We start from the raw sequence: 11341 nt of genomic DNA on the forward strand, positions 1-11341 counted from the left end.
GTGGTGGAGGCTGGTACAATTGCAACATTTAAGAGGCATTTGGATGGGTATATGAATAGGAAGGGTTTGGAGGGATATGGGCCAGGTGCTGGCAGGTGGGACTAGATTGGGTTGGGATATCTGATTGGCATGGGCGGGTTGGACCGAAGGGTCTGTTTCCCTGCTGTACATCTGACTCTATGGTCGACACGGACAAGTTGGTCTGTTTCTGTGCTGTGCATCTCTATGACTTTATGACTGGAAATGTGCCATTAATGAAAGAGAAAAGAGTAGTGATAAGACTTGCACTAGCTGCAGATATTAGTGCTATCTGCTTCTCTGATGATTGGTTGAGAAGGTTAACAGAGTGAATTGCTAAAAAGGAAGGCCTAATCTAAAACTAGTTGGCTAACCTGGTTATGATTTCCTGGCTGAGGGAAGAAAAATAAACCAGGATTAACAATCCTAGCAGCTAACTAGCTTGAAGTACGCCTGTGTGGAAGTCTGTCAAAGGAAGGATTGGGATTTGCTGTGATGTGCTTGGTTTCCCTAGCTGGTATGAACAAATGACACTTTGAGATATCCAAAGTTAATTGAGCCCTTGATCTTACACCTTAGCAAGGGATCAGTACCTTTTGGGGAACAGGAGTGGGCCCTTAAGCTCTCCAGACATGGGCCTTCGGGTTATAAGACTTACTGTGACCACTATATCACTCTCCTACCATTAGTTAATGATGGATTCCAGCATCCAACCAACAACAGATGGTAGGCTAAATGGGCTGAGATTTCGTACTTTTCATTTGCTACTTCCTCCCTCTTTCTTGAGCAGAGGTGATATGTTTGCAGTTACCCATGCCAGTAATTAAGGAAGTGTGGTGTAGCAGGGTGCTATAGTATGAGGCCTGATGGTTTTGTAGGCCGTAGATCTCATTGTGTATCTTGTGCTCACCCCAGACAGTGAAGAGGAGTACACCGATGATGACGACATGAGCTGGAAAGTTCGCCGAGCTTCCACCAAGTGTTTGGATGCCATTGTGAGCACCAGGCATGAGATGCTGCAGGAGTTTTACAAGACTGTCTCGCCGGCCCTCATCAGTCGATTCAAGGAGCGAGAGGAGAATGTGAAGGCTGACATTTTTCATGCATATGTGTCTCTTCTGAAGCAGACCAAACCAGTCCAGAGCTGGTTGCAAACTACAGATGCCCTGGGACAAGGAGACATGCCCCTAATGATGCTTCAGCATCAAGTGAGTATTTTCAACTCATTGGTATTATTTTCACCAGTTTCCCCTCCCTTCCCTAACCATGTTTGTCATTCATAAAACATCTATGCAGGGGCTATTACCCATACTCCTCCTTTCATTCCAGTCTTGGGGTCACGCAAAGTGGTCTCTCCTTTGTTGAGATCGCAAGCTCAGCAGTGATTGGCTGGCCTTAAGTAGTCACCAAAATGGTAATATGAGCCTAGGAGTGATTGGCATTTGTGGTAATAACAGGCAGTCCATGTGTTATAAACTTGGTAAAAATGTTGGTAGTTTATGCCAAAGGCCATAATGCAGGCAGAAATGTTTGTAAGATAGTTAGCGCACACATGGATTAGATCTGGCTGAGCAGTTGGTTAGCATCCAAGTAATGAGAATGAGTAAGTTCATCTAATAGCAATGACATACTCTGTATTAATGGATTAGGAATGAGTAACACATAAGGTTATAGCAGATTAGAATTATTTATATATCTCTTAAATATATAAGATAGGGCAGGGTAACAGTGGGTTGGGAGTGCATTGCACGCACAGTGTAATGTGGGTTGGGAGTTATATTCTGATAATTCAGAAGTAATAGAACAAACTTTTGGAAATTTTCAGAATTGCAATGAATATAACATGCATTATCCTTGCTACAAAGCTGCTTGTGAGGTTGTGTATCAGTATTGTTATAGTCATATGCTAACTTTAATTTACCTTGGAGTGATGTTTGATTACCTAGTGTGAATGGACATCCTTGCTTCTATTTCATCAAAATGTGAAGTTGCTGAAACACTTCCACTCTTTCTTATGTGCACCTCCACTCCCTTTTCGTCTCTCTCTCCTCATTACTTTGTCCCCTTTTTCATGCAGGTACCTAGTATAGTGAAAGCTCTGCATAAGCAGCTAAAGGAGAAGAGTATGAAGACTCGACAAGGGTGTTTCAATCTCCTCACTGAATTGGCCAGTGTCCTACCTGGAGGCTTGTCTGAACATATACCAGCCTTAGTTCCAGGTATGAATGAGGAGGGCAGCCAATGGTAGTGGTGGTGGAATGTAGTTAACACCTTGCGTCTAAAATAGGATTGAATGCATGTTGCTATCTGGAACACTTGTCGTGGGCAAAGCAAATCACCCAGGTGGTTGGCAGCGCACATATCCTTAGTCCATAGCCAACATTGTCCTAACCTTTAGGCTATTATTAAAGGTAGGACTAACAACACCCTCTTTTCGACCAGTGATTCCATAGCTAACTTGACAAATCAAAGATTAAGCAAGAACTGCAGCACAGAATGAAAGATATCATTCTGGTCATCCAGTGCACTCCTTCCACTGATACTGTCAAACCGGTACATCGAGACTCCAGTCAATCCATTTAATCTCCTGAAGGCAGTGCTATACAAATGCTGTCAGATTCATAAAAGAACAGTGGAGACTACGTCCTCACATAGAACTCCTCCTCCTCAGACGACATATACAACATATAGGTCAAGTTGCAAGGGAGCTGTTGTTATATTTAATTATTTTAACTTTGTACCTATATCCACAACAGTTTTATATATTCACATGGAAATAGTTTTCAGTTTGTCTTTGGAAAAAGCTAATTTTCTGAGAGTGTATTTGAAAATGTTGGAAAAAACATTCCTCTGTCATGAATGATTGCATATGTGTGGGGTGAACCTGAGCTTTGCTCAGCAGTTAAACCCAAGTCTCTCGTTGATTTGTGCTGAGTTAACAGCTCTCATTTGGGGAAATAGTGCAGATGCTGTCATTAGCTTAGGTATATCTCCAGCAGGGAGGGAGGCTAGAATAAACCACCAATTTCTGTCTGGTGGTACTCGCTGGGAAGTTCAAACTTACTTTTCCAAGGATGGAAGAGAAAACGAGGCAGGCTTAGGGATAATTTGAACTGGGGAGACAAATACGTACATGTGATGTCTTTGGGCTAGTAAATCAGAAGTTCAGGCTGAATGCTCAAATCCTCAAATCCCACGATAGAAGCTGATTGGAATTTGATAATTTTGGAATTAAAACTAGTCTCCATAACGAAGTTGTCTTCAGTACTTTAAAAATCCAGATTGTTCACTGATGTCCTTTCACAAGCCACACGGTTCAGGGGCAATTGGGATTGGACAACAAATGCTGACGTTGCCTGTGATACCAACATACCATGAAAGCATAAATCAAACTTAGGCTAAATTTGGATCAAAGACAAGGAAGTTTTAATTTTTGAGAAAGCAAGAGTTGGGGTCGGAAGTGAATCTTAAATTCAGGTGCAGTGTATATAGAGCCAGCAGGGACGTTGGAAGCTGAGATGTTATCAACAACCATGTGATCTTTTCAGTCTAATCAGCTCCTTATTTAGATCATGGCTGATCTCTTAATGCCATCCCATCACTTTGGTTATTATAACGTATAATAACTTTGCCTAACAATCCATCCAATTCTATTTTCTAATTTTCAGTTGACAGATTTTGGGAAAGTGTTCCACACTTCTTTGTATGAAGAAAAGCCTCCTGAAAGCGGTCTCTGAAAGGCCTGCCTCTATTATTACAGTCATGTCACCTTGTTTCTGGTTCCCCTATTAAAGAAATTGGGAATGAGGAACAGTCATTCAGAGGAACACTAACGGTGGCAGTACTAATTAAGTTATCGAAGATTGCTTTATAATCGGGTGATAGAAGGCTAGAAGTGAGGGACCCCTTTTTCCATGTACCTCGTCTGTGCACATGAGACTGAAATTTCACAGATTTGGGTTTTATTGGGGGTAGACTTGTGGGGAAGTGCTTATTTAAAAGTAATGTGAATGTTCTGTTACAATAAATAATTTCCTTTTTTTTCATTTTACAGGCATCATTTACTCTCTCACTGATAAATCAAGTACCTCAAACATGAAGATTGATGCACTGACCTTTTTCCATGTCATCCTTTGTAATCATCCACCAGAAGTGTTCCACCCTCACATTAAGACATTGTTGCCACCAACAATAGCCTGCATTAGTGATCCATTCTACAAAATCACTTCTGAGGCCTTGCTAGTGACTCAGCAACTCATAGAGGTCATCCGTCCACTGGGCAAGCCTTGTTCGTTTGATGCTAAGCCTTATGTGAAGGATCTGTTCAGTAGCACTTTAAAGAGATTGAAAGCATCTGACATCGACCAAGAGGTGAAGGAGAGAGCGATAGCCTGCATGGGACAGATCATCTGTAATCTTGGAGACAGCCTAGGTGCCGACCTGAATCCCACATTGCAGATTTTCCTTGAACGACTGAAAAATGAGATCACAAGACTGACCACAGTCAAAACCTTAACTCTGATCGCAAGTTCTCCTTTAAAAATTGACCTGCGTCCGATTCTTGGTGAGGGCGTTCCCATCCTGGCTTCCTTTCTTCGGAAGAACCAGCGTGCGTTGAAGCTCAGCACTTTAGCTGCACTGGACATCCTGATTAAGAATTATGGTGACAGCCTTAAACCAGTGATGATTGAATCGGTTTTAAAGGAGCTTCCATCCCTGATTGGGGAGAGTGACATGCACGTCTCCCAGATGGCCATTACTTTCCTGACATCACTGGCCAAAGTCTATCCATCATCAGTGTCTAAGATTGGTGGGTCCATATTGATAGAATTGTTCAACCTAGTTCGTTCACCACTGCTTCAAGGAGGGGCTCTGAATGCCATTTTAGACTTTTTCCAGGCTTTGGTGGTATCCAAGGCTCCTAACATGGGCTACATGGAGCTTCTGAAGCAGCTGACAGGAACGATCTATTCATCAGCCCAGTCAGGTGGTGGCGTCGTTCTGCACAAACAGGCCTATTATTCTGTGGCTAAATGCGTAGCCGCACTTACCTCAGCGTGTCCAAAGGATGCTAATACCGTGGTGAACCAATTTGTCCAAGATGTGAAGAATCCCAAATCACCAGACTCAGTCCGCTTGCTGGCTCTACTTTCCTTAGGTGAGATTGGCCGCACCATGAATCTGAGTGCGCAAAAAGAACTCAAGCTGGTGATCCTTGAAGCGTTTTCATCATCTAGCGAGGAAGTCAAGTCAGCAGCCTCCTACGCGTTAGGGAACATCAGTGTGGGAAACCTCAGTGAATACCTTCCCTTTATTCTCAAGGAGATCAGCAGTCAACCCAAGCGCCAATACTTGTTACTGCACTCACTAAAAGAAGTCATCAGCTCTTCACCGGCAGACAGCTTGAAATCTCACGTCCAGGACATTTGGGCTTTGCTGTTCAAGAACTGTGAATGTGCTGAAGAGGGGACTCGGAACGTGGTGGCTGAATGTTTAGGGAAATTGACCCTCATCGACCCCAGTCATCTGCTGCCCAAGCTGAAAAAACAGCTCACATCAGGTAAATATGGGAGCAAGTTTATAGTAGTCAATCGGGTTAAATCCACTGACATCAACACGGACTTTTAAAATAAAACATTGCATTTATGTAGCATTTTTCTTGCTCTCCAGCTGGCACACACTATTTTACAGCAAATGAAGTACTTTTGATGTACCGTCGTTTGTAAACTGTGATCAAATGTGCACAGCAAGACCTCTCAAACATTGTGATATTGTGCCGGGTTTTTATTCTTTCTAATGCTTGTGGTGTGACAGTCAGTGGTTTCAGTAGAGATGCTACAGGAATCAAATCCAGTGTGTTTGATTGACTTGGCTATGGGCACGATGAGCAAAAGCTTTTTTCTGAGCTGTAAATGACTCCAGGACACTAGGAAGAACCCATCAGCTCTTCCTCAAATTGCGTCTTTGGATCTTTTATAGCTCGGTTTGAGCTATTCAAAATTTGGCACCCTTTAGTAATTGCACTGGAGTTCTCGCCCAGTTAATTTGCTCAAATCGGAGTGTGTCTCAAATGCAGAGAATCTCATGATGCAGAGACTAAGGTATTACCCATTGAGCCAAGCACACTTTTTTTTCCAGATTTGTTTCTCTTTGTGTGCTCTCTCTACTCAGTGCAAGTTTTATATAGATTGTGTTTGAATGCTGAGTCAAGGTATTGCACATTGAAAAGCCGCTCCCACGTTCTGGGTAGATGGCATTCGGGGAAAAGATGGATAAACCTGAGTTTGAAATGATGATTGGTAAATGGCCCATGTGATGTGCTGAATCATACAGGCCAGGGAGTGACAGGAACTGATCCCTAACCTAAGTAAGGTGCCCTCAGTACTGGACTTCAGCGTCTCTGTTTTTGAGAAATGATGATCTAAAATTCAAATTTCGACAATTCTCCCATGCCACTTGCTGGAAGCTAGTGTGTCCCTGGTACATTATAATGGTTTCTAGAGTCCAAAAGACTTAAGCCCCGAAGGCAAATGGACCAGGCCCCATCATGGGCTACACCTTGGAAAGGGAGGAGGGAGTGAAAAATGGAACAAAATAATGATACCGTAGAGCTGAAACTGAAAGGATCAAGTCTGTTCCATGCATGATTTGGAGAGGCCGGTATTGGACTGGGGTTACAAAGTTAAAAATCACACAACACCAGGTTATAGTCCAACAGGTTTAATTGGAAGCACACTAGCTTTCGGAGCGACGCTCCTTCATCAGATGATTGACAACCACCTGATGGAGCGTCGCTCCGAAAGCGAGTGTGCTTCCAATTAAACCTGTTGGACTGTAACCTGGTGTTGTGTGATTTTTTTTAACTTTGTCCCATGCATGTGTATTGATGGAATTTGGACCATTCTTCTTCCAACCACTCAGCACCAATTTTTTCATCCCTTTCACATGACGGACAGCTGTTGTTAATAAGGTCTCTCCCTTCCTAATTAATATTGGTTTACCAATTAAAGATGTCACATCCGTCAATCAACTAATCTCTAAGAGTTGGAACCACTATTCTCATTTCTAAACTTGTTAAATCTGGCAGATTTTGTGCAAAAATGTCCTAAAAACAGAATATTGATAATTAGGTCTAATCTGAAGGGAGCAAAATTTAACTGTGGGTCCCCATTGATGGAGATAGGCATTGAGTGAGTGAGTGTGTGTTTAAAGAATAAGTGAGTTAAGAGCAAGGAATTGAGCAGCACCAATAGATGAGTTTGGCCTCGAGTTTGTACTAGTGTTTATCTCCATCTGAGCCACCTTGTATAATCCTGCTTCCCTGCTCTCGCACCACGAATATTTCTTGTAACAAAGCTTCCAGCAAGGATGTGTAACAGAGAAATCCCGTTGTCAGCCAGCTCCCTCTGAAGACATTATTTCTGACCCACCCTTTGTTTTTATTACTTTGTTAATTATATTCTCGCCCACTTCAGCGAAAATCAATTACAGTTTAGCTCCATGTTATCTTGGAGACCTGTCAAATCATACTTTTATTTGTGAAACAAGCCCCAGCTGTTCAGGTTTTCTTCATAACTCCTCTTAAATACTGCATTTTTTCCCCATTGCTTTTATAGCATCTGCACTATACACTGTGATCTAACTGGGCTAATGAAGAACATTGTGATTAAATCATTGCTCCCAATGTACACTATGCCATGTGGTCTTTTTAAGATAACAAGGATTTGAAAGCTGTTTTTATATCCTCATCTACTTGTGCTTTTCACTTTAAGTGACCGCGACATTTGTACAACAAGATCTGCATGCTCCCTATCGCACTTAAAATGATATTTATAATCTTTCCTTGGTCTCCTTCCACTATGCAATGCTTTGCTTTCTACATAGAATTGCATTTGTCCAATCTTTTTACAATCTCACAATTTACAATAACCATGGCTTCGTAACATCAGCTGTTCATGCTGTTCTCTCAACATCCAAGTCATTAATATAAGAGCACTCCCAATAAGATTCATGTATGTCATGCTGACATGCCGCTCTGAGTCTGTGAATTCAAATCCCACCATGGTGCATTGGAATTCAAGTCCTAATGAATTGCTGTAGATAGAGTCATCCGTTGACTCCATCTGTGTTTCCCTCTGCCATCGGGCAGAAGATACGAAAGCTTAAACACACGTACCAACAGATTCAAGACCAGCTTCTTCCCTGCTGTTATTAGACTCCTGAATGGCCTCTCATTTTAATGTTGATCTTGCTCTTTGTGCACCTTCTCTGCAGCTGTAACGTTGTAATCCTCACTGTTCTATTCCCCCCAAATGCACTTTGTATGGTATGAGCTGCCTGTACTGCACACAACAAAACGTTTCACTGCATGTGATGATGATAAATCAAATCTAGTAATTTTACAGGTTTGTGTCAGGAAGTAATGATGAAAATGTTTCTGAATTGTCACAAAACTCAAGTAACTCACTGTTGTCCCTGATCTTGAGGGTGTTTGTTGATAGGATGAAGAAAGGAACACAAGGACATTGTTAAGATGGGAATAATGGTTTCTTAAGTCAAGGCTGTTTTTTATACTGGAGACCCTTGATTAAAAGGTGATAAGATATGTCAATGTATAAACTTTGCTAAAGTTTGAACCAAGTTATAAAATAGAAACAAATGTTAAGCGATTGGCGGAATCATTTGCTCCCTTGGTTGTCATTGGCTGTTTATATCAATGACTTAACTCTTGGGACCACTTGGTGGTCTCTGATGTTGCATGTTTGAAGTCTCTTTACCCAACCCATAAACAAGACTGCTTTTCAGTGGCATTAGGGTCAACAATTTAATTTGTGACGTTGCTGCTTCAAGGCACTGGATATTTTGGTATCTTCCTTGGCGCGAGTTCTTTTAAAATGTATTTTCTGGCTGTTTGGTCTCTCCCAACCCATCTGCTTGCTGACACTTTGTGATCATCTCTATTTCTATATGGAATTATTGAAATCCCACTTGGCATTAACAATATTAAAATCTGCCTAAACAGGGCTATTGTGGGATATGGAGCAAAAGGAGCATGAGTGAAGTTGAGCTGTAGATATGGAGGAGTGGGATTGAGGAGTGGAATGGCCTGTGCTTGTTTGTGGCTCTCAAACCCAAACCTGCTCACTATTCAGCTAAAATTGAAGGGGTCGCTGTTCAGAAAGGGACATTGTTTTTCTCCAGACCACTCTGGGGCCAACAGTGGTTGAATGGTGAGTAATGGTTTGAAGAAAGTTGTTGATTTGAGTGCTGAAGTTTTGAATTCCTTTCTCCCCCAGGTTCGGCCTACTCTCGAAGTACAGTGGTGACAGCTGTCAAGTTTACAATTTCGGACCATCCACAGGGGATTGATCCGCTGCTAAAAGGCTGCATAGGTGAGTCTTGTCATTGGCAAATGGCTTCTGGCAGGGGTTACAATGTGAATGAGGGCAGTGGCCAGCTCCCCTCTCCTGACACACACATGTGTGGTCAAACATAATATCTAATGATCTTATACTGTCTAAGTGTAACAGATGCAGTATGTAGATTCCTGACACCCTTATGGTAATACATTGGATGTCGTGATCTTGTACTGTCTAAATGTAACACCTGCTGTATGTAGATTCTTACTCGATGGTTTCTCTGGGAAATTCTGGACAGTTTTCAAATGCCAGCCAGGGATCAGTGCTTGAACCCTAGCTATTCAGAATATATACAAATAATTTAGACAAGGGAACTAATTGTAATATCTCCAGTTGTATGCAAGTTACAAACATAGATGGGAGGGTGAACTATAAGAACGTTGCTTCACTGTGGTTTGGATAAGTTGAATGAGTGGGCAAAAACATGACGGCTGAAGGAGAATGTGGATAAATTTTGAGGTTATCCATTTTAGCAAAAGCAGGAACACAGATTATTACCTGGTGATAAATTGGGAAAGGGGCAGGTGCAACAAGACCTGGGTGTAACGGAGAGTAAGTATCCAGCCACAGCAGACAGTGGAGAAGGCAATTCACCTTTATATCGCGAGGATTCAAATATAGGGTCAGGAATGTCTTGCTGCAAATGTGCAAGGTTTGGTGAGACCACACGCGGTGTATTGGACGTAAACATCATTTCTGTACCTGAGATTTGATGTTATGGCTACGGAAGGAGTGCAGCAAAGATTTGCCAGACTGATGTTCGAAGAGAGACTGGATTGGTTAGTTCAATATTTACTGGAGTTTAGAAAACTATGGGGAATCTCTTGGAAATTTATAAAATTCTAATCGGATTAGACAGGGTCGACGTGGTTATTTCTGACAACTTGGATTTAATGTTCTAATGTCTCTGTTGCTAGTTGTCTGTTCTCTATTTTGTGTGACACGGATGTTTGAGGTGCATTTCATTTCCTGAGTGTGGCCAGTTTATTTAAACAGTGGAGCCTAGTGACCAAGAACATGGGAACATTTGTCACTCAAAAGTCAGACTTGGTTTCTAGTTTGAACCCAAAGGTTGTTCCTTTGGGATCAGGCTTTCCCAAAGTGTGACCCCAGCTGGTACTTTGTGGAGCTTCACTGAATGTTGACTGCTGCGATGCCCCTTTAAATCACCACAGATTATATGCTGAGCGGGACCGAACTGGACTGTTTACAAGTCTGAATCATGTTCTGAAAAGCTCAGTGAAAAGTGCATGCTTTTTACTTGAAAGCTGCCAATCTGAATAACCCCTGCTCTCCCATCCTTTTCATTCTGAGCTGTCCTGGTTCACCACACTCTTGGATCACAGAAGGAAAAATCATTTGTGAAGTATTGTTCTAGATACACATCGTTGTCTCAGCCTGAGGAAATTTAACTGATCAGTGAGCTGTTGGTAGGTTGGTTGTCACCCAGTGGCCAGTCCAGGTACTGCTTTGTCCCATGCTCAGCAGAGAAAGAATATCAGCTGTTGGGAGAGTATAGTTTGTTTCATTTTTAAAACAGAATGATTATGCCAGCGTTTCTCTTTTTATTTTTACAGGTGACTTTTTGCGGACCCTGCAGGATCCTGATCTCAATGTCCGACGCGTTGCCTTGGTGATGTTCAATTGTGCAGCTCACAATAAGCCTTCCCTGATCAGAGACTTGCTAGAGACAGTGCTTCCACAATTGTACAATGAAACCAAGGTCAGGAAGGAGCTCATCAGAGAGGTAAGCTCATCAGGCAGCAAGATTACAACAAAGGCTGAGCTAAAGAGCCATTTACATCACCTCTCACTATCCCAAGTGTGGTTATCAAATTGGGAATTTGTGTTGCAGACGTTTTGTCCCGTCTAGGTAACATCCTCAGTGCTTGGGAGCTTCCTGT

At 42.2% G+C, this 11341-nt stretch overlaps 1 protein-coding gene across 2 annotated transcripts in view; it reads left to right on the top strand.

Moving 5' to 3' along the window:
• LOC122559158 (cullin-associated NEDD8-dissociated protein 1-like) overlaps window positions 1-11341 on the top strand; it is a 44863-nt gene that overhangs the window by 23177 nt on the left and 10345 nt on the right. For both annotated transcript variants that reach the window (XM_043708527.1, XM_043708528.1), the window contains exons 8-12: window positions 934-1226; window positions 2096-2237; window positions 4073-5578; window positions 9315-9410; window positions 11015-11184. In XM_043708527.1, the coding sequence (XP_043564462.1) occupies window positions 934-1226; window positions 2096-2237; window positions 4073-5578; window positions 9315-9410; window positions 11015-11184 (2207 nt within the window). The remainder of the gene's footprint in view (window positions 1-933; window positions 1227-2095; window positions 2238-4072; window positions 5579-9314; window positions 9411-11014; window positions 11185-11341) is intronic.

This window comes from Chiloscyllium plagiosum, chromosome 18 (genome assembly GCF_004010195.1).
Source record: "Chiloscyllium plagiosum isolate BGI_BamShark_2017 chromosome 18, ASM401019v2, whole genome shotgun sequence".
In the NCBI taxonomy this organism is placed as follows: Eukaryota; Metazoa; Chordata; class Chondrichthyes; order Orectolobiformes; family Hemiscylliidae; genus Chiloscyllium; species Chiloscyllium plagiosum.